General features: G+C 37.8%; 1 protein-coding gene across 1 annotated transcript in view; it reads right to left on the bottom strand.

Annotated features, from left to right (window-relative positions):
* The window catches only part of LOC105493520 (usherin), a 789,359-nt gene that overhangs the window by 91,261 nt on the left and 673,359 nt on the right, over window positions 1–24,739 (bottom strand). The window contains exons 59-60 of the mRNA XM_024796490.2: window positions 23,380–23,542; window positions 9,729–10,083 (exon numbers count right to left, since the gene is read on the bottom strand). Coding sequence (XP_024652258.2) covers window positions 9,729–10,083; window positions 23,380–23,542 — 518 coding nt within the window. The remainder of the gene's footprint in view (window positions 1–9,728; window positions 10,084–23,379; window positions 23,543–24,739) is intronic.

Raw genomic sequence — 24,739 nt, forward strand, 5'->3', positions numbered from 1 at the left:
TTTCAAGTTGAAATAATTACTCTATCAATGTTAATGGTCTTTCAACTTCAATAAAGCACTCACCTGCCGATAATCACAGCTAACCTCTTGCTCTAATGCAATTCCCTCTCTATTTAGTAGGTTATATTACGGCCGTTACAGTGGTCACTTGTCCTGAACAGCTGCTGAATTTCACTTTGATCGGCTGTGAACCATAAAAAAATTGGTCATCTGTGTATGATTTCCCCCTCACCCATAAGCCCTTGCAGAGCTAAGGATATGATCTCTTGGCTGTAATAGGGTACTTCAGGGGCAGCCATCTTGTCTCAGGTAGTGGCTACTTTCCATTTGTGACAAGAGCAGAGTAGTTCAATTAACTTCTGCCCTTCACTGCCATTTACAGCTTGCTGTCTCTGCTAAATGGCATGTATTCTGAATTTATGGCCTGGGCCTGTTAGTATGTGGACTAGTTCATTTTACTTTCACACACATTTTTGACAAGGCTCCACTGGAGTCTTAGGTGTCTGAAGAGGGTTTTCTTACAAGTTGGTTAAAGGCCAGAAAATAGCAACATACTTGACCCACAGGTCAAACAGTCTCCCCACCAACTAACTGTCCCTCATGTACTGATGAACTACTATTTGGCATAGGGGAAGTAGGTAGATGCCAATTTGGCATAATCCATTTGTATGATTTGAGAAGTGTGAGTGTGTGTGTGTGTGTGCGTATGTGTGTGTGTGTGTGCGTATGTGTGTGTGTGTGTGACTAAAATACCTCATCATGTTCTGCTGATATAATCCCAGATCTAAGGGAAAGGGCAGGGTCCTAAGAGTGTCATGGCAGGTAAACAGAACTACATATGGGGTGGAAATCTCCTGAGGAGGGCTCTTATACTGGCAGGTATGTGATGTTGTTGGGGCAGAGGGGCCAGGGATAAGACTGTAATAAACCTCAGGAGACAAAAAAAAAAAAAAAAAAAGAAAAAAAAAAAAAAAAAAAAGGCATGCTCTTGCTTCAGGCAGTTTAGAAAGGAAATAGAACCTAATCCAGTATTTGGAAAATTATGTGGAAATTGACAATGTGGTATCAGGAAACATGTAAATTTGCAAGCTCAGAGTTTTGTTTCAAGGTGAGGAACACTTAAAATGCATAAAACATAAGATTTTTCACTCATGACCAAATTAGTACAGTTGCCTAGACAGACCAGAACCTTATCTACATCTGCTAATTTATTCCAGTCTCTGTTTTTTCAAATAGAAGGACTGCTAAAGGTTTATAGTCTATTTATATTGCCATTTATGGTACTTTGCATATGCATTAATTTATTAGTCATTGCAGCAGCCCTATGAGATAAATAACATTTTAGTTCAGACTTGACGAGTAAGAATGAGGACAGATGAATTATAGAATGAGCCATCATTCCAGGAGGAGGGATTAACGTGTGTGAAGATCCTAATGTTGTCTTCAAGTGGAAGGATTTAAGATATGGTATGGAAATAGAATCAATAGTACTCAGTGAAGAATTGATATGGAAGTAAGGAAGTGGGAGGACTCAAAAATGATCTGGCTTGAGCAACTAGAAAGAGAATAGGTCCATTTAGTTATATAACAGGATGTGACATAGAACTGTATTGGAGAATAATGAGTATACTTTAGAAAAATAGGTGGTAAGTAACTCCACTGGAACAGCTAGATGTATCACTGCAGGACTTATGGAAAAAACAGCTCCATCTTCCTATGAAGATCTATGTAGACAACCTATATGAGAAGACCCACGTTCTTTAAAAAAACATAAAGAAGGGGATTCGATGGAGAATAAAGAGGCTTTGGTTATATCCTTCCCACTTCAGGGAGGCAATGGGATTTCTCCACATTCCCCTTTCAAGGCATACAAGGAATATCCAAGAGAATCTCTTGAAGAAACTGGGGGTGTTGCAAGAAAAGTGAGATGCACAGTCTGGTCTTGGCAAGAGACTTCCTATTGCACTGATGAAACTCATAGGACAATTTTGATGCAATGACTAGAGTGGAAAGGGTCTTCTGTAATCCTTAAGTGATCCCATAGTTTTGGGATAATAGGCTAACACCTAAGCTAAAACCTGTGTCTTAGTCAATGAATTCCAAAGTTGGGAGACTGGCTAGGTCTCATCCAGCATGATAGGTCAAGCAGAGAATGTAGTACTGGACAAGCTGTACCTTCATTATTTGGTGGAACCACAGTTTTCTGCAGTCCTAGTGGGTGCCAAGAAAGGAATGAGTTTTGTCAACATGATAGGACTTGATATTGGCTGCCTGCTTGGGAGAGGGGCCCCCAGAGGCAAAAAAGGTTGTAGGGTAGATCTCTTGGACAATAACAAATAGTAAGAAATTAGTCAGAGAGTATATTGCTTGCTTGGGAGAGGGGCCCCCAGAGGCAAAAAAGGTTGTAGGGTGAACCTCTTGGACAATAACAAATAGTAAGAAATTAGTCAGAGAGTGTAATGCCTGCTTGGGAGAGGGGCCCCCAGAGCCCAAAAAGGTTGTAGAGTGGACCTCTTGGATAATAACAAATAGTAAGAAATTAGCCAGAGAGTGTATTGCCTACATCAGTGGACTATGAGGCATAGAATTTCCTATGGGGACCCCTATATAACCCACCATGAGGCATCTGCTCCCTCAAAATTAATAGAAGATTAATTACAGCAATGTTGTTGAGTAAAGCTCTGTTCCTTTTTGCCTAATTCTTTCTTTTTATGCCATGATCCTGGGGGAAATAAATAAGAGAAGAAGAGGGAACTGAAGAAAGAGGAAAATGACCATGCCCTCTTTTCCCACTGTAGATCCTTAAGAACAAATCAGGTTTTAATTTAGACTGGAATTTTTGTTGTTGTTGTTGTTGTTGTTTGAGACAGAGTCTTGCTCTGTCACCCAGGCTGGAGTGTAATGGTGCAATCTTGACTCTCTGCAGAGTCCGCCTCCTGGGTTCAAGCAATTCCCCTGCCTCAGCCTCCCGAGTAGCTGGAATTACAGGCGCCAGCCACCATGCCTGGCTAATTTTTGTATTTTTATTAGAGACAAGATTTCAACACGTTGGCCAGGCTGGTCTTGAATGCCTGACCTCAGGTAATCCACCCACCTTGGCCTCCCAAAGTGCTGAGATTACAGGCATGAGCCATTGCCCCTGGTCTAGACTGAAGTTTTTAAAAAACACCTGAAATCAGTCTTGATCACCAGTTACACTGATCTTTGTAACTGAAAAGTGACTGGAAAAACACGGAACCTGCCTTAGATGTTACTGATGGGTGAGCAAGGGAGTCCTGATGGAGCTTGCTGGGATAAAGTGGTTGGAGAAAAATATGGCTCTTTCAAAGAAGTAATTACATAAAATTCAAAAAGACTTACATGGTTTTCATCCCTAATAATGTTGAGCAAAAGGTAGATTCTTGATACGTATTTATGAATTTCAGACAAATACATGTTTGTCTGAAAGTCTAATTTGTCTAGCCTAAATTAGACAAAAGGGCTAAAGATATGTAAGGCAAGTAAATGAAAAATTAATATTAAACCCCAAATACCATCACAACTAAAAAGTTTTGCCATGGGCAGTGGCTCAAGCCTATAATTCCAACACTTTGGGATGCCACAGTGGGAGGATCTCTTGAGGCCAGGAATTTGAGACCAGCTGGGGCAATTTAGTGAGACACAATCTCTACCAAAAAATTAAAAGAAATTAGCTGGGCATGGTGGCATGCACCTGTAGTCCCAGCTACTTGGGAGGCTGAGCGGGGTGGATCACTTGAGTGCAGGACATCAAGGCTGCAGTGAGCTATGATGGTGTCACTGCATGGCAGCCTGTGTGACAGAGCAAGACCCTGTCTCTTAAAAAAAAAAAGGGTTATGCCAACAAATATTCATTGTTTTGTGTGATATTTACTCATCCATGTTTTGTATAATTTATATAAAAGAATGACACAGGTATTTCTTATTATAAAATGTGAAAATCTCAGTTTATAGAACCGACACAGGAAATATGGTAATTATTTTTATTACCAAATTTGTCTTCACATTAGAAAGACAGTCACCAAAGGAGTCCTTTTGGAAAACTACGTCTCCCAGAGTATTTCTGTTGTCTAATAAATGTGTCTGGGAAGAAAAGGCTAAGAATCATCAAATTAAAAAGAGCTGCAACTAATTTAAGATCATATGTAAAGAGCAGTAATATTTTATGTTATCTAAGCCAAAATGAAAATGGGATTAAAGATAAATTTATCAATTTACTCACACACTCTTCATAACATGGCAATCGTGAAATATCTATTTTATTATTATTATTATTTTTGCCACATATCTACTTAATGATAAAGATCTAGGAAACAAACCCTTGAGGAAATTTTGACTACCTCCTCCCTGACATTGGGAAAGGAAGCCTGGCAGCTAGAATCTAGAAACTAGAGTTAGTAATTCTGGATTTTATTCCCAGATTGGAAGCCAATTTTTAGTGACCCATATAATTTGCTTATTTCTCAGCACCTTATGCTTGATTCTACACAGAGTGAAGCACCATTTATCTTTCAGAATACTGGGCAAATGCATGATCTGGACTTGATGTTTTATAACCCCGTGTAACAAGCAAGGATATAGTTAGGAGACAGATAATAGGTAAACCACTTTTTCTTTAAAATCCCAAATTCTCAGATTTATTTCTGCCAGCACAATGGCAGGTGCCAGTGAGAAAAAGCAAACAAACCCAAATGGTGGTAGCAATATCGTCAACCTTGCCAGGAGTGTTCCCTGTAAATACCACCATGGAACTCCTGCATGCCAAGCAAGGCTAAATACAGTTTCTTTCCTGACACCGCACAATTCATCACAGAGCTAATTGGGAAGGGAGTTTAAGGCCTTCTAACTAACGCTGTTTTCAATAATGGAAGGTATTGGTCTAAAGAGACCCCAAGAATCTTGATCTCCCTCTTTCTTCCTCAGAAAGACCTACATAGAGATGAGTAGGGAGGTGAAACTTTTCATGAGGTTGGGAGAGCAGCTAGTGATGCATTAAAACCCACACTCTTTCCATTTCTCTGCTCCTGCTGCCTCTGCTGCTGCTGCCGCTGCTGTTGTTCCTGCCAACACATACGCTTCTCACCCCCATGGAGGGCCCCCACTGCCAGTTCTCCATCCACTGCCACCACAAGCAGAATTCATGCCTCCATTGCACCTGTCTTATGTGGCTCTCTCAGCAACATCCACCTGTCTATAAACAACTCTAGGGGGACCTTGGGGCAAGCTAGTGATGGCACCACAACATGGGCAATTTATTGGTGGCCTCTTGGGCAGAGATGAGATCTTAATAAACAAGGGACTAATGCATTAGCTAATGCTAATTGCATTAGCGGTACCTCTTGCGAGTCCGTGGACTGAATTGCAATCCTGCAATTGTGGGGACGGACTCTGTGCCTCATTAATGGATAAGGCACTGTAGTTCCTTTGCCCTGAAGAATTTTAGCCAGAGTGGCCAATAAACAAAAACTTGAAAAATTTCCTACAGCAGGCACAGAAAGGAAAGAAGACAGTAAAGTTGTTTAGCTGCTGCAGAAATTAGATAAATCGTAAGTACATCTAGGAAAGTACTTGGAAAGTGATTTAAAATGGAGTCTTCTACAACCCCTATGGACAACAATATAGAGATTTCTCAAAGAACTCAAAGTAGAATTACCCTTCAATCCAGCAATCTCACTGCTGGGCATCTACCCAGAGGAAAATAAATCATTATATTAAAAAAGATATCTGCATTTGTATGTTTATTACAGCACTATTCACAACAGCAAAGGTATTGAACCAACCTAAGGGTTCATCAATGGATGATTGCATAAAGAGAATGTGATATACATATATATATAGATATCTCCTGATTTCCATTTCCATTTTCCATATTTACTAAATAGGAATAATTTTACATACCATAGAATATAATTATATATAGGAATATATACATGCATACACACACACACACACACACACTGTAGAATACTACTCAGCCATAAAAGATAATGAAATCATGTCTTTTGCAGCAACATGGATAGAACTATAGGCCATTATCCTCATAACTCAGACACAGAAAGTCAAATACTGCATGTTCTCACTTATAAGTAGGACTACATAATGTGTACACGTGGACATAGGGTGTGGAATAATAGACACTGGAGGCTTGGATGGGTGGGAGGGAGGGAGGGAGCGGGGTGAGGGATGATAAATGACCTGATGGGTATGATGTATATTATTTGTGCAATGGTTACACTAAAAGCCCAGATTTCACCACTATACAATATATCCAGGTAGAAAAACTTCACTTGGACCCATTAAGTTTATACAAAAATGAAAATGAAATGGGGTCTTCTAAACATGGGCAGCAGAAACGCATCTGCAAGAAGCTTAAAAACCCAGAATGCCCAACAGTAACAGCCTGTGCCTCAGAACTAATCACTCATTTTTCCTCACAGTCTCTGCTCTGCTCAAGGGCCAAGTCTCATAGTAGACTTCAACAACATAGTTAAGTTTGGTATTAAATATTGACATATTGAATATAGTACTCAATGACTATTTGCCAAATCAGATGGAATTGTCAATAATTTGTTGGACCCTGAAGGCCCATTGTGCTACTATGGAGAAGTCATGCTGCTCTGAACAAAGGGAGGTAGACTTAAATTATAGGAGGAAGGATTTGTCTGAGATAAAAGAAACATTCTTCTGTGATGGTGAGGAGTATAGAACATTGGATAAGTAATAGAACTTCCTTTACAGTTTTTTGAAATGCAGTCTTGCTCTGTTTCCCAGGCTGGAGTGCAGTGGCAGGATCTTGGCTCACTGCAACCTTGCCCTCCTGGGTTCAAGCAATTCTCCTGCCTCAGCCTCCCAAATAGTAAAAATACTAAAAATAGTGTTTTTAATACAGACAATATTTCACCATGTTGGCCAGGCTGATCTCGAACTCTTGACCTTGTGATCTGCCCGCCTCAGTCTCCCAAAGTGCTGGGGTCACAGGCATGAGCCACTGTGCCCGGCCTAGATATCTTTTAAACAAACATATTGAACACAATCTCCTACACAGGGACTGTGGGAATAAGTGAAATACAAAAACACTAGTTCATTTTCCGGATGACTTCTTTCAAAGGTGTCATATCATAAAGAATCATAGTGGCCCTGATGCCCTGAAAATGTGGTCCAGTGGCCAGAAGGTCTGAACACGTGCCCAGACTGCTTTGTGGAAGATGTCCTTGTTTGCTTGAAAAGATCAGGTGGGACTTTTCTTAGTGAATCTACTGAAGCCTACTCTTGGAATTCTGAGAGCCAAAGATTTTGATTTTGGGAGACCACTTTGAATATACACATACACATTCAAAAATAGGACACAGAAGTATTGTTTTTAAAATTATTCTGGCTATTCTATTCGACATTGCAAGAAAAAAAAATCTTTGGAAAAACAGAAGACTGCACCAGTACTGGACTGTCAAAATGAAAGCCACGTCAGGGAGGGCCCATGTGCAAAGAGCCCTGTGCCACTTAAAGCTTGGGGTCACAGGCTTGCCTCTTTTTCAGAAGCTTTTTAGTGTGATAAAAATACAGCCTAGAAGATTAAATAAAGGACAGAGTTCATGGATTCATCACATACTTTAAATCTTGTGTTTTAAAATGAAGCTGGTTATGAAGGGATGACTTACAAGATATTCCACAAGGGAATTCCAACAGAAGTGTTTCAGGAGACTAAATGATTATTAGACTCATACCCCTGAAAGTTGTATTTTAAAAGATCAGAGGTTTAATCACTGTAATCCCGGTGCATTCAATAAAAGCATATTTAAATTAAGGTGCCTCATTCAGAAAGCTATGAACAAGGGTGTTTCAGTATATTCATAAACATTTTACTTTAAGGGTGAAAGTTTAGAACATGAGTTTGAAGGATATGGTGGGAAGTAACCAACTTCCTCCTGGATCACATATCCACTAAAAAATACCTTTTACACTTTAAGAACACTGCTTCTAGTGCTTATCATATAGGAACTAGAAGATGTAATATAAAAGACTCTAGTATATAATTTACTATCTAATAAAAATATAGTACTAATTCTGAAACAGGTAAAAATGAAAACAATTATCTTTTCATTTACATATTGCTTATTTTTTAGTCATATGAGAAAATTAAACATGAGGACAGTGGGAAAACATTGTACTTTAAACTATTAATTCAAAAAGGCTCTTCTGGAGTTTTCTGAAAATATATTTGCTCACTGTAATTTAAATATTTTGATAAATGTTATACTCCATAAGATGACCTTCATATAAATTGGCCTTCCCGGATTTAAAGCATAGAAGCATAGTTTTGTTGTTTTTTTTTTAAAAGAATGCTTTAGTTTGTCTGCTTATTTGTTCTTATTGAGGGTTTTCCATATTTAATAAGGTCTCGGCACATATTTGTATTTAACTCCCAAGACCACAAAATTTAATCTTATCCATGAAGCATCTTCAGTTTGAGAGCTCATCTCCCAGAGCACTTCTTGCCTGACACTTGGTATATGATGTTACTCTCTCTTGTGCTGTGGTTTAAAGCTAGTAGATAGTGGAGTTTGGGATCTAAGTCCCAGTGTAGTGGACATTATAGGCTGTACTCAACCACTTCTTCTTCTTTTCCCCTTACATGCAATTAAATCTCTGCAATATAACACAGAACACTCCCTGCGACAAGGACCATCCTGTTTCTGTATCTCCCATAGACCATGAGGCTATGCTGTACATAAAGAAAGCACTCAGGAGCTACTAGCTGATCAGCTGAACTGAGTTAAGTTGTTTTATGGGCCAGAGGAGGCCATCCCTGAAAAAAATCATCAGTAAGCTCTAGTGCATGCAATTTTTATGTGTGTGTGTGTGTGTGTGTATGTTTAAATATATATATGTATATACACACGTACATATATACATACACACATACATACACATACATATATACACATACTACATATATGTGTATATATATAGCTATATATATTACTAGCTTGTTGGGGAAGTAGAAAATTAAATATTCTATGTAATTTCATCTGAACCTGATCTCTATGAGGTATGGAGGAAAGCATTACATTATTCCCAGTTAGTATATATGAAAAATGGAAATCAAGAAACTAAATTATTCCCATTTAGGCCAGGTGTGGTGGCTCATGCCCTGTAATCCCGGAACTTTGGGAGGCTGAGGCAGGCAGATCACTTGAGGTCAGGAGTTCAAGACTAGCCTGGCCAACATGGCGAAACCCCCTCACTACTAAAAATACAAAAATTAGTTGGGCAGTGGTGGGCACCTGTAATCCCAGCTACTCAGCAGGCTGAGGCAGGAGAATTGCTTGAACCCAGGAGGCAGAGGCTGCGGTGAGCTGAGACCACGCCACTGCACTCCAGTCTGGGTGGCAGAATGAAAGCCTGTCTCAAAACAAAATTATTCCCATTTAGTAAATATAGAAAATGGAAATCAGGTAATTTTATGAATAAATAAAATGTATTTATTGGTTTTAAGGTAATCAAAATTAGTTGTGGTCTACAAACTGGTCCCCCAAACTCCTCATACTCAGTTCAGTATCTTATCCCCATGACTACATTGCAACTTTTCACATGTAAAAGATGTTCATATATTTAAGCCCTAAGTGAAGAAAAATGAGAAGTTAGATGAGAAAATTAATTTCAACATATTAACCAGATAATCCACATATCTGTTATTTTTTCAAGGGTCTTACCATCACTGTGAAAGCATGCACGGTAGGGCTGTTAAATGTTGGATCGTTGGGTTTCTCCTGGTAGACCACACAGTAATGGGAGATAATGCCATTGGGAGATTCTGGCTTTGTCCAATTCAACAGAACTGAATGAGCACTGGTGACTTGAGCCCAAGGAGCTGGAAAATCTTGAGGTGGGGCTTCCAGAGTTCGTGTTAATGACCACAAACTCTCCACAGAACCCTTGGAGTTACAGGCTCTGACCCGATATTCATAGAGCGTGAAAGGTTTCAGGGTGTCTCCTTCATCCGTAAATTCAAGGGCTCCTTCTGACCAGATAAATAAAAGCGACTCCTCTTCAATACCAGCAGGGCGTCTGAAAGGAAACCAAGCAGGCAACCAGTGACAGCTGTACACTTCAAAACAAAGTTTGTAGCTGGAGTAAAAAAATTTTGTTTAGAATTTGATATCAACTCAACTTTTCAGCTGTTTCTTCCTGGTGTCATAATAAAGAAAAACTAGGTGGAGAAGTACTCCAGTGGCCTAGCTCCTATGATTTTTAAAGTGTAGTTCACACACACACACACACACACACACACACACACACACACTTGACTGATTATAAAAGGGTGCATATGCTTTATAGAAAACAAGGAAAATACAGAAGAAATATAAAAAGCACAAAAGGTGAAACCTCATCCATAATCACATTTTATTACTTTCCAGATGCTTTTGCTGAATAACAAAATACATATGCAATACAAGAAAACATTTAAATGTTTTTTAAAATACAGAAGCATATATTAAGCATTATTAATGCATTTTTGTGTATTTTCTAGATCTGTGTGTGTGTGTGTGTGTGTGTGTGTGTGTGTGTGTGCATGTATGCATGCAGTTATATCGAGGTTTTATTTTTTGCACACCTGGAACCACAGGATATGGAATTAGCAGAGGCTGATATTATTGGGAATCCTTACCCTTCTGTGGTAAATGGATTGCAGCTGGGGTCCCAATGTGTTTGTTTCCCTGTATCCATGCCTTTAGCGAGTATGCTCCTAAACTCACTCTGGGCTTGGCTGTAAGACTTTTTTGGCTAATGGGACAGTAGCAAATATGATGGTTGCAGAGACCTCAAAAGTGTTTGCACATTGAGGATGATCGTTTTGCGACTCTTAGGACCATAAAATTACTGTGTGAAAAAGCCCAGGCTTGCATAGTGGAAGATGAAGAACTACGAAGGGAAGCCCAGAGTTCCTATTTTCTCTCATGCAGCACAGTGCTCTTTTGCATTTGTTCCCAGGATGTGTAAAAAGTATTTTAAATTCACTTCTTTGATGCCATTTACTTTCTCTTCATTTGAATTTTCTCTTCTATAATTTAAACCATAACCTCTCAAAGTATGAACAATCGTTTCTTATACATCAAGACCACTGTTTTTCTACATTTATTGTTGTTATACATCAACAACTTTATTAAGCACTTTTATATGCCCGTCATTGTATTAGAAACAAGGACAAAAACATGAACACACCCCTTACCTAAAGGAATAGGTAGCTGAGTAGAGGAGCTGGAGCTATGTGCAAATTAATGAAAACAACATGATAAGTAATATAATAGGAATTGGTTTTAGAGTTGTTTTATTTATTTATTTATTTTATGTATTTATTTATTTATTTTGAGACTGGGTCTCACTCTGTCACTCAGGCTGGAGTGCACTGATGTAGACATGGCTAACTGCAGCCTCAAACTCCTGGGCTCAAGAGATCCTCCTGCCTCAGTCTCCTGAGTAGCCAGGACTATAGATGTGCGCTACTAGGCCTGGCTAACTTTTGAAATTTTTTTGTAGAGATGAGGTCTTGCCATGTTGCCCAGGCTGGTCTTCCTCAAGCAAGCCTCTGACATTGGCCTTCCAAAGTGCTGGGATTACAGGCATGAGCCACCATGTCTGGCCTGCTTTAGAGATCTTTAGAGGACAAATGTCAAATTCCTTTTAAATGTCTCCCCTAAAACCTGGTAAAATGCAGAGTATGACCCCAAAATTCTTTCAACTGCTGAGAATGGGATTGTTTAGGCTCATCTTTAGATTTTGTTGATACAAAACTAGGGCCACATGCATACTCTTTTGGTACTAGATATATATAGCATTAAATATAGAAGTAAGAGAAATGGAATAGTCAGTTGTTGAGACGGTCCTATATATCTGATACTTCATTTGGAACAGTTATTTCCTCATCCAGATGTAAAATCATGATGCAGGTTTGATAGAAAGCGAAGTTCTGGAGGAATTGTGGTCTCTGTGTTCCCAACATTTGAGCCCAGTAAGTGTTCAATACTTTTTTTCAAGTGAAAGGCTAACAGTTATGTAATCCCATGACTTCTCTGCATCTTTGCCTCTTTTCCATCAGCTCTTATTTCCTATCAAGGCAGTATTCTAGGTTGGGGGAGAATGTAATCAAGACATTGACCCTCCTCTTTCAGCTCTCTCTCTAGTTGAGAAGAGAGTGATGAATACATCAATATTTTCCAGGCTGTTAAGAGTATTTAATTAACACACTCTTCAGAAGCTGAAAAATTCACATGCTGCCATATCAGATTAACCAGCTCCATCAAAATGTAAAGGGTTATTAAGACAAAGTAAATGACAGTACCTCTCACAAAAACTCAGAATATGTAAAATCTTTGGCTTTGGGAATCTGATGATCCTCAAGTTGATGAATCATGATGATCTAAGTATGAGCAATGACAAGTGTCCTGCTGGAAGCTATAGAGGCTTCACAGACACCTCTCAGTGACCTGCAATTATGGTTCGGCAGCCCACCTCATTATTGCTCGCTACCATGCGTGGACCAGATTCTGCACTCAGTGAAGGTTTGCAGGGTTTGGCCTTTGTACTTGCTGCAGATATCAGGTACCAGGTGTGTCATTGGGGGAGATCCATTCTAATGAGAGCTGCAGGGCTCATAGCCAAGGACTCCTTTCAGTGATTTTTAAAAAGGTGTTTGCTAGGATCACAATACAGCAAACAAACCTGTGATGGTCTATGGGGAAGTAACATTTTCTATTTTGTCTAGCTTCAGCCTTTCCATGACAATTCAATTAATTTTTATTAAACTCTCATGAATTCCCAAATTGAGATGTAGTCATGGTTTCTGTAAAGCTGACATTCTTAAAAAATGTGCCTAAAATTTGGTTTATATATATATATATATATATATATATATATATATATACACTATTTAAAAGATTATATATATATATATAAAAGTATATATATATATATATATATATATATATATATATATATACTATTTAAAAGATTGAGTATTTTGTTGGTCTCAAGTTTATCCACGAAAAAAATTTAAAGGTGCAGCCTGGTTAAATATTTCTTATCACTATTGAATTCTTGAAAAATTAATATCGTGGAGAGGTAAATGTCCCATTTGCACTGCTAAAAAACAGAATCTCTTTATGTCTGAATACATTTTGAGCAGAAGTGGTAGAGTAGACCACAATTATTCCTAATCTATTTAAGATTTAGGCATCACCTGTTCATTTAACTGGAAGTGTTTCCTCCTGAGTAGCCTGTGTTTAGAGAAATGACATTTTCAGTTCTCTCTGAATAGCCAAATGGTTATTCTTTGCTCAAGCTCATTTGGGAGATACTTCAGGAATGTATTTTTCCAACTAGAGTTAGTGTAATGTTGCCTAACACTAAGAGGAAAACAAAAATAAGTATAAAAACTAGGAACCATATATTTTTAAAGGCATTCACACTTCTGTGGTCTCAATGTACAATGTTTTTAGGAGCTCCTTATTCCTTCTCTCCCCTCCAGCAATTGTCACTGCTTATTTTCTTTTCTTTTTTTTTTTTTTTTTTTTTTTTTGAGACGGAGTCTCGCTGTGTCTCCCAGGCTGGAGTGCAGCTGTGTCTCCCAGGCTGGAGTGCAGTGGCGCGATCTCGGCTCACTGCAAGCTCCGCCCCCTGGGTTCACGCCATTCTCCCGACTCAGCCTCCCAAGTAGCTGGGACTACAGGCGCCCGCTACCACGCCCGGCTAATTTTTTTGTATTTTTAGTAGAGACGGGGTTTCACCGTGTTAGCCAGGATAGTCTCGATCTCCTGACCTCGTGATCCACCCGCCTCGGCCTGTCACTGCTTATTTTCAAAAGCAATTAAAACAAAATCCTAGAACCCAATGCACCACAACAATTTTAAGGTTATGAAACTGCCAGCCCCATTCCATGAAGAATATTAAAAATATTCTGAGTTTAAATAGATAATCAGAAACATCTGTAGTCAGAGGAGATAGGTTGGAGGTCCTGGCTCTGCCACTTAGTTCAATGACCTTGGGTGAACTTGCCTCTCTGTGTCCTCTAGTTTCTATTTCATTTTGCAAAGTGGAGTTAACAACCTCATAGTGTACAACAAACCTCTGAAAATTCTTATAAAAATTAAAACATAAAAATCATTGGGTAAAATGTAATGCATGATCTGAATGAAGTTATCTTGGAGATGATGGGCATCTGGCATTGAACAAGGAGGTCATCGCAACAGTTTATATAAGAATAAATGCAAACTCTGAACTGGATTGCTGAGAGGACAAATGGAAACACAGGTGATTTACAAAATGCTTTGTGAATGTTGAATTATCAAGTTTTGGTGTGAGCAGACACTCTGTTGCTGAGGCAAGAGACATCACAAACCTTTCAAAAATTTTAACACTTAGTCCTTTTAAAAATTCTTTAGAGATTTACCATGTAAAATGGCCTATGCTTATCCTTAATCTGCTGATTCTCAAAAGGACTTATCTTTCTGAAATTTCTAGTCCCATGTTATATTCCAGTCATCATCAAATGCTTGACTACAGTTTCTTATATTCCATTGTATTTCATGGTTCCATGGCTTTGGTATCTGCTAATTCTCTGGCAATACTCCTCCCCATCCTCTAGCTTATTCTCCTTTTTTTATTTTTTATTTTTTTGAGACAGATTCTTGCTCTGTCACCTGGGCTGGAGTGCAGTGGCACAATCTTAGCTCATTGCAAGCTCTGCCACTGGGGTTCATGCCATTCGCCTGTCTCAGCCTCCTGAGTAGCTGGGACTACAGGTACCCGGCACCACACCTGGCTAAATATTTGTACTTTTCAGTAGAGATTGGGTTTCACTGTGTTAACCAGGATGGTCTCGATCTCCTGACCTCGTGATCTGCCCGCCTCGGCCTCCCAAAGTTCTGGGAATACAGGCGTGAGCCACCGCACCTGGCCTCTCCTTTTTTCTATAAGCTAACTACAACATCTTTTAAAATTCTAGCCCCATATCACTTTTTCTAGAAAATCTTTTCCTTACTTTTCTCTCAAATAAGAGTTATCATATCCTTCTATCTGCTATCTCTTTTTTTCTAATTTGTATTAAGCTACTTTTGCATTGCTACAAAAATACTTGAGGTAGGCTGCTTTTTAAAGAATAGGGATTTAACTGGCTCACAGTTCTGCAGGGTGTACAGAAAGCATGATGCTGGCATCTGCTGATGATACTCGGGAAGCTTACAATCATGATGGAAGGTGAAGAAGGAGCAAGTGCATCACGTGCAGAGAGCAGGAGCAAGAGAGAGGTGGGTGAGGAGGGGAAGTCCTAGACATTTAAACAACCAGATCTCCCATGAACAAACTGAGCAAGAACTCACTTATCACCAAGGGCATGGTGCTAAACCATTCATAAGGGATCTGACCCTATTATGAAATCACCTCCCACTAGGCCCCATCTGCGACATTGGGAATCTGTTTTTAGCATGAGATTTAGAGAGGACAAACATACAAACTATATTATTCCACCACTGGCCTCCCAAATCTCATCTCTTTCTCACATTTCAAAATGAAATCATGTCTTCCCAATAGTTCCCCAAAGTTTTAACTGATTATAGCATTAACTCAAAAGTCCAAAGTCTCAAGTACCAAGTCCAAAATCTCATCTGGAGACTCATCTCCTTTCACCTATAAGCCTGTAAAATCAAAACAAGTTATTTACTTCCAAGACACAATGTAGGCACAGGTATTGGGTAAACATTCTCATTGCAAAAGGGAGAAATTGGCTAAAAGAAAGGGGCTATAGGGCCCATACATGTCTGAGACCTGGTAGGAAGACATTAAACCTTAAAGCTCCAAAATAATCTCCATTAACTCCATGTCCCACTCCAGGACACACTGCTGCAAGCACTAGGCTCCTAAGGCTTTGGGTAGCTTCACCCCTGTGGTTTTGCAGAATGCAGCCCCTGTGGCTGCTCTCACACATTGGAGTCGAATGCGTATGGCTTTTTTCAGGATTCAAGCTGTCCATGGTTTCTGGGACCTAGAGAGAAGTGGCCCCCTTCCAACAGCTCCATCAGACAGTGCCCTGATGGAGACTCTGTATGGTGGCTCCAACACCACACTTGCCCTCTGCACTGCCCTAGTAGAGTTTCTCTGTGAAGGCTTCACCCCTGTGGCAGGCTTCTGCCTGGGCATCCAGGCTTTCTCATATATCCTCTGAAATCTAGGGGGAAGTTGCCAAGGGCTCCTTCATGCCTGCATTCTGTGCATCTGCTAACTTAACACTACACAGCACCTACCTGCAATGTATCTGAGGCCCTTTGAGCTGCAGCTGCAGCAAGAGTAGTCAGGACGTGGGGAACAGTTCCCAAGCCTACATAGGGCAGCAGAGCTCTGGGCCTGGCCCTCAAAACCATTCTTTCCTCCTAGGCCTCTGGGCCTGTGTTGAGAGGGGCTGCCTGTAAGATCTCTGAAATGCCTTCTAGGCCTTTTCCCTATTATCTTGGATATTAACACTTGGCTACCTTATAGTCATGCTAGTCTCTCTTGAAAGTGGTCACTCCACGGTCTGCTTGGATTCGGTCTCCATCACAGGGCCAGGCTGCAAATTTTGTGAACTTTTACTCTCTGTTTCCCTTTTACATAAAAGTTCCACCTTTGAATCATTCCTTTGCTCCCTATCTGATTTTAGGCTGTTAGAAACAGCCAGACAAAGTCTTGAATGCTGCTTTGTTGTTTAGAAATATCTTCCACCAATATCCTAGGTTATTACTCTCACGTTCTCACTTTCACAAATCCCTGGGGCATGGATATAATGGAGCCTAGTTCTTTGTTAGGGCATAACAAGGGTGACCTTTACTCTAGTTCTCAATTATTTGCATCTCAAACCTCATTAGCCGGGTCTTCACTGTCCATATTTCTATCAGCATTTTAGTGAGAACTATTTAACCAGTCTCCAAGTAGTTCCAAATTTTCCCTCACCTTCCTGTCTTCTTCTGAGCCCTCCCAATTCTTTCAACCCCTGCCCTTTACCCAGCTCCAAAGTCACTTCCACACTTTCAGGTATGTTTATAGCAACACCCTACTTCTGGTATCAATTTTCTGTATTAGGCTGTTTTTGTGTTGCAGTAAAGAAGTACCCTGGGAGCAGGTGATTGCAGTATGCAATTTTTCCACCATTTGGAAAACCAACTTAATTTCATGCTTCCTCCTCCAGACAACTGCACCAGTGGCAGGTGCCCCTCCTTAACTGTCTGAGTCCCAGCTTCATAGGCACCCTCCTCTATGCATTTACATTTTAATAATTCTAACAACTCCCCTTTGTTCCCTCAGTTCTAAAGGTGCTAGCTGTTTCCTGTAGTTGCTACCTCCATGATACCTTAGAGTTCTCTTTTTATGCTTTTAGTTACCTAGTTAACAAATTTATAACTTCTTACTAATTATTTATATTAAATTCCCTCTTTTAAAGTAAGTAGTGTGGTTCCTCTTTCTTGATCAGACTTTGATTATTACAGAAAGTGATGGTGATGTTCACATGAAGAAGGAAATAGGAAAATCGGGAAGAGTGATGATAGATTAGCATCTGGGCTCACAAAATTTATTATTTTGTCTTTAGTAGACCATATGATATATTGATTATAAAAATTAATAAGAAAACACAGATGAACAAAAGCAGAAGTATTTAAAAGAATCACCAATAGCCTAATATTTGGAGATAAGCACTGCTAGCACTATTTTGGTGTTTAACATTCCAGACATTTTTTATATACATATACATGTAAAAATATACTGTATATTTAAAGGAAAACAGAATCCTACCAGGCATGCTGTTATGCAGGCTGCTACTTTTATAACCATGAACCTCTTTCCTTGACTTTAAATGTACATCTACAACTGCCAGATAGATTTATCATTCTAAAGCATGGCTTTATATAACATATCTAGGATAACTTTCTATTTTTATTATGCTTCACATTTAACAGTAATTTTACACATATTATTTCCTTTAATTCTCACAGAATTCCAAGAGGTTAATTATTTTTTATATTCACTATCTTCTCTTCACATAAAAATGGAAAATTAGGGAACACAGTGACTTGCCTAAGGTCACATAACTAGTAAGTGTTAGAGCCAGGCCCTGGAAGTCATATTTTCTGATTACAAATGCCACATTCTTTCCACTATATTACATCGCTTCTCTATTTACCCCCTAAACCTTCAGCAGCTCACATTGCCTCTGAATAAAAAACCTAAACTCCTTAGATCCAAAATCTGTCATTAAGCTGATCTTCTAAATGTCCCCTACTAATAGCAATGACTCCAGTCAAAACTGACCATTCCTTGAATCCTATGCTTATGTGTTAGAAATTTTGCTTATTCTATTTATTTTATTCACTTATGATGTCTTCACCATTAGGCCCTGCTTGTTAAAATCCCTATTTACCACAAGTGAAACAGAATACAAAGTCCTAAAATGAACCCGATGCACATGGTAATTTTGTATGAGTGACATTTCAAATCAGTGGATTATGAAATAATGTTGATGAACTAGTTAGCATTTTATAAGAAATGAATTCTTACCTAATTTCCTATAACAATATTCATTCTATATTTAGAAATAAGGAGTAGAGCCATAAAAGTGCTGGAAGAAACAATTAATGTGTTATTTTTAATATGATCATTAAAGGGAGACTTTCTTTAATGTGGAAAAAATATAGACAATAAGAAATAATCCAGTAGAAAATTAGTCTAAGAATTTATAATATATTATACACACCCCTCCCAAATAGAAGATAAATATTTTAAGTAAATGAACAATCTTACTTATAATGATCAAAACGTGAATTAAAACAACAAAAATGTGCCAGTTAAAATATTGAGCTGACAGATTTGGAAGATTGACTCTGTATTAAAAGTTTTCAGAATTAGAAATTCTTACATAAAATACTTGGAAGACAACTTAGGAATACTCAACAATTTTAAATGCACAAAAAGTTGACCCAGTACTTCTAGTACTAAGAATAATTCTCTGTATACTTACTGTAAGAATATTTATTAGATAATTGCTGTGGTAACGAAAACTTGAAAATCACCTATCTTGCCATCACCAGGGTACTGGCTAAATAATATATGATACACATCCATATAACAGAATATTGATGAGTCATTAAAAGAAATTAGGTGTGTATGTGTGCAGAACAATATGGACAATATAATTCTTTTTATGAAGAAGAAAATACAAATAGAAAACATTAATGTTAATATATTAAAATTAATCATGTTACTTCTATTAGTGAAAATTATGTATGCCATGAGTAAATCATAAGAATGAATAATAACCTTGGTAATCTTCTCTACTGTTAAAACATTTTTTTCCAACAAATGTATTTTTCTTACAATTTAAATAGTCATTAAATCTTCATTTTATAAGGCCTAGTCTCAATAACATCAACTTGATGAAGTGTTCCATGAATATTCTAGACAGAGAATTCTTCTCTAAAGTTTCTGGTAAATATTTCTATTTTCCAATATATATTTTATGCTTTCGATTGTTTATTTAGCTTGTCTTCTATCTCCCACTGTAGTGAAGATCATTGGTGAAAGGGCTTAGGTCTCATAGATCTTTGTGTCTCTCTCAGTAGATATGTACATGTATGGACAGATGGATGTCTGTCTTCTGTCTATCTGTATCTATCTATGTAAATATTCATATCTATATCCATCTTTCCACCCAATACAAATTGAATTACATCAAAATTCCTTTGCCTTTGATTCAATGCTCTTCTTTTCTTAGTTAACTCAATCAGCTTAATTATCCATTTTATAAATTGTTTTCACTTTCCTACTTTGAAAACCTTTTCATATCATACAGTCTTCAAAACTATTTCAGATTTTATCCTTTAAAATATTACTAAATACTCATAAGGAAGTGCCATCACTTGTTTGTATTTGTACAGTGTTTACAGGGTGTTTGTATGTAGTTTTGTCTTTCAATGTACATTGATCAAGTCTTTTTATTTATTTAAAGAGAAAGCTCAGGAGAATAATAAACCCCATGAAATTTGGTTTCTGTTAAAATTAAAGCTCCTAATGGGAGGAGATTATTTTATTACATGTTTTGTAAAGTCTCAATTTAATGTATTTGATGGATTTTATAGATGGAAGTGATGAGATTTTTGCCACTTGCAAGATTACAGATATAAAATAAAGGGGGAATACTGAAGAATCACTATTATACAAGCCAAACTCATTGAGAGGAGGAAGCAGATGTCCAAGATAGTCTTGTCTATATGTGGTCAACAAACAGATTGCAAACACTAACTTAAATGTTGGTCTCTATTCTTTACAAAATTTTTTGTAGCAAATCTTTTGTCGTGACTTATGTATAGTCAACAAAGTAGCTTAAATTAACAGATAAACTAAGCAGAGGGAATCATATTAATAGCTTGTTCTTACTAGGTTACTTTGTTTTGTTTTTGAAATTATAGACATCTTCTATCTTTATTAGGGCAGACACTTTTTAATAGGATAATATTTAGGTTATTTTGTTTTGTTTTTGAAGTCATAAACATCTTCTGTCTTTAATAGGTCAGATATTTTTAATAGGATAATATCTAGAGGAAATATTTAAATAATAAAGGATAGTTACAGAAGAGAAAATGATTCAGGGGCTTGGTGAGAAAAGAGTGGCAAACATTTTCAAATGAGATTTACAAGTGGGCTTCCTGCAAGTTAATAAAAATATCTGCATAGGCCAAACCCCATCTTTGGTTTGAGCTAAATGTACTTCCTTTGGTGCCGATAGAAGAAAGAGAAGGCCAATGATGAAGCTGAAATTACATGCCATAACCTCCTCAGAAATACTGCAGGCTGGTGGCTATAACTATATAAAGGGCTCTGTATAGTCTCAGAATGAAAAAGAACTATGTGTCTCCATTCTATTTCTGTCCTTACAAATTTCTGATTTTTTTTTTTGCAGCTATCTAAGAAAAATTTGATATTGTTGTTGTCTAAGCACATTTAAACTTCAGCTGAAATAACTGCCAAGTGATTCATGCCTATGTAGGTGAATATAACGATTGTATCTGGAGCCCCAGTGCGCCATTTTCATTTCACTTTAAATAAAAAACAAAATGTATCTATGTCAGTCAGTGCCCTTCTGCTGTACTCAGAGGTATCAAACAGGCTACAATTATGATTGTGAAGTGATTGTGTCACATTGGAGGAAGGTTTATTGCTTTTGAGTCTGCTAGGCAGTAACACATTCTGTTTCATATTACTCTTTATATCATTGTTTGGCTGTGACTAGAATAATCAGATGCCATCAAATGCTGTCAAATTCAATTTACAGTATTTTTCATTGAAGCGGGCTTTCTGCATTATATTTCCTGTTTTCCCTCTCTATAGCTGCCATGGAATAGTCACTGTAATCACGAGCTTTATTTACAAAACTAACAGAGTGAAGCCACGTCCTGGTCTATAACAGATACTTTATTTCCCTTTATTCTGAATAGGAATTTGATGTGCTTTTCTCATGCAATTATCATTAAGTAGATGAAAGAAAACTATTTCAAGAGGGTGGGCATTTTAGAGCCTGCACTAATGTGCTTAGCGTAAAATGTAAATTCACATTAGCCATTTTTACATGTTCATGTGTATTTGAATCAGAAATATTATTCTTCAGATTAATGTTTGCTGAGAAGAAATTTGGCTTGCTCATTTTTGGTAATGTCATTTACATAACCAGAAATGCAATAATATTTTCTCCTTTTGTAATTTTTTCTATAAGCCCTTAGCTCATCACTGAAGACTGATCTGAATCAAAGGATTTCAATATCTACAGTTATAAGAAGAGCCTAAGTAAGTTTCACTAAGTTTCCAGGGCAGAGGACCAAATAAGGGAAGGCCTGAGGTTGCTGGACACACTAACAAAGGATGTTGAAGAGGTGCGGGGTATGAGGGTCTGAGAGGAAAGGTGTTCTGCTTCGTACACTCAAAGGAAATACATTGGTTTCAGAATGGGATTGGGTTTCTCAATCTGCAAATCCTGTATGTCTACCAATGATTGTGTTTTCTGTCTTAAGTAGCAGGCCATCAGTTGACAGGTTATTTGCCCCCTTGGCTCTTTGCATTGTACTTTCTACTCCCCTCCCTCTCACTTTCTCTATTTTTTCTCTTCTTCTCACCCTACCTACATCTCTCCCTCATGCTCCTCCTTTGCCTGCTCCTTCTCCTTCTCATTCATTATTTATTTAAAGAATACATTAATTTAAAGCAATGTTCATGTTGATCAGGTGAAGACTAGATCAGAGAGCAAAATATCCTTCAAACCAAAATGTTCATGGTCTATCTCTCTCTTCCACTATTTTCTCTCTCTCTCTCAATCTCTCTTTGTCTCTCTCTCTTTCCTCAATCTTTCTCTTCCTCTCTTCCCTATTCCCTCTTTATTTTAGGTAGGTACACTCAATAAATTCTGCACATGATGGAACAAGCTGCTATAACACCATCTAACCAGTGGAGTGGAGGCTTATTAAAACAGAAGGAAAACTGGAGAGGAGAGCCCCTTTTCCTGCTTATGAAAAGCACCGTCTTTGGAGGAGGAGAAAAACCTTTTTAATCTCTGCATAATAAGTAATGAGAAATATTAGAATTCTTGTCTTGTATCTGGTTTCCTCTCTGGAAAGACTATGTTTTCTTGGTCAAGCAGTGGTCCCCAACCTTTTTGGCACCAGGGACTGGTTTTGTGGAAGACAGTTTTTCCACACACTGGTGCGGTGCAGTTAGAGGGTATGGTTTCAAGATGAAATTATTCCAATCAGATCATCAGGCATTAGATTCTGACAAGGAAGGCACAACCTAGATCTCCCACACACGCAGTTCACAATAGGGTTTGCACTTCTATGAGAAACTAATGCCACCACTAATCTGACAGGAGGTGAAGCTCAGGTGGTAATGCTTGCTCACCAGCCACTCACCTGCTGTGTGGCCTGGTTCCTAATGGGCCATGGACTCTGTGGCCTGGGGGTTAGGAACCCCTGCTTTAGAGGGCTGTTCTGTCCCATCACTAAATATAAGTCTATGTGGGCTATAAGGTCTCAGTTTTCAAACAGATCTCTATCCAAAATGTTTTATGGTAGTTATGACTTTTTTCCTTGGTTAATTTGTAAAAGTTTGAGCACCAATCTCAGTCCCCACTGTTAAGTACTACAAACAAACAAACAAACAAAACAAACAAATAAAAAACTCACAAAAACAAAACATGAATTCCCATTCATGCTCTTATGGAAATATAAAACGCACTTGATTCTGCCGTGTTGGAGCAGTACACATTCTTAAATAACTAAAAATAATAGTAACAGCCAATCTTACCTGTAAATAAAGTAGTTGATGATGATTCCATTTGGTTTTTCAGGTGGCATCCATTTAATCTGTATGCAAGCTGACCCCAGTGCCTTAAGAGCAGGAGAATTAAGATCCATTGGGGCTGCTTCAGGTGTTTTGACAAACATCCTACTGCTAACTCCACAACTTCCTTGAAAATAAATTGAGGTCTTCAGTAATTTTTTCAAGCAAGGAAAAGAGCTACATATTCATATAGAAGGGTACTGATATCATGAAAATTATTTTTACCTGTGCTTTTGCATATATACTTGTACATGTGTTTCAGATAAATTTTTATGGGATGTGAACATTTAAATAGAAAATCATTTTTGGAAAACCCATTAATTAGCCACATATTTACATAGACATAAACAATAAGGCATATTCTTGTCTGAGCTCAAGATTCTCTATTTATTGTAGTCATTCTAACCAGAAAGTGATAATGCACTTGAATTTCACAAGTGTTTGTGTGGCCTACACATCTTGTATGCTTTTAATAATATTTTATTTTGCCAATATTTTAAACTTATGGACATTATTCAAACACACAAGAATCAAACAATTTATTTGAAGGATATTGTACCTCCATTGCACAGTTTCAGGGACACGGAGATGCAGATGTTGACTTGCACTTAAATCAATAAAACATTAATTTAAAATTATTTTCATGTTTACCAGGTGAAGACAGATCAGAGCAAGCAATATCCCTCAAACAAAAATGCCATGGTCCATTTTTTAGAGAAAAGTGGACAAATCAACTAGCAATTTCTGATGAGTTCAGCATAGCAAAATTGCAGACTCATAATTCTAACCAACTCCATGAGAACTAGCACTATGTGGAAAGAGAAATTCCTAAGGACATTTAATACAGGAGTTTTAACTGCACATCGAGTCTGATAAATTTCTTTAAGGTGAAGCAAAATGTTTTGTATATTAAGGTGAGTTACATACTTTATTTAGCAAATGAGTGTTATATGTTATAAAACACGTATGATGACATCACATGTATCATGTTACATATGATATACACATATATAATATATATAATATATCCATATCTGTTAATGTTTATACTTAATTTAAAAGAGATAAATAAAATAATGTATACCTCTCTTGATTCCCTGTTCTCCCACCCTAAATCTCAGTTTATATTTAGCTATTTATCCATTTGGAGAGAGAAAGGAAATAGGGGAGGCTTTTCCTTAACACAACACAGATACATGAAAATTTCACTGACTACAGCCTAAACCATGAAATACAAGGTGATAGTTTGTATACATGAAGTAGGGTTCAAGGAAGCACTATAAAATATGCACGATTCATTTGGGTATAATTCAACTTTTAAATA

This window comes from Macaca nemestrina, chromosome 1, assembly GCF_043159975.1.
Source record: "Macaca nemestrina isolate mMacNem1 chromosome 1, mMacNem.hap1, whole genome shotgun sequence".
Classification (NCBI taxonomy): Eukaryota; Metazoa; Chordata; class Mammalia; order Primates; family Cercopithecidae; genus Macaca; species Macaca nemestrina.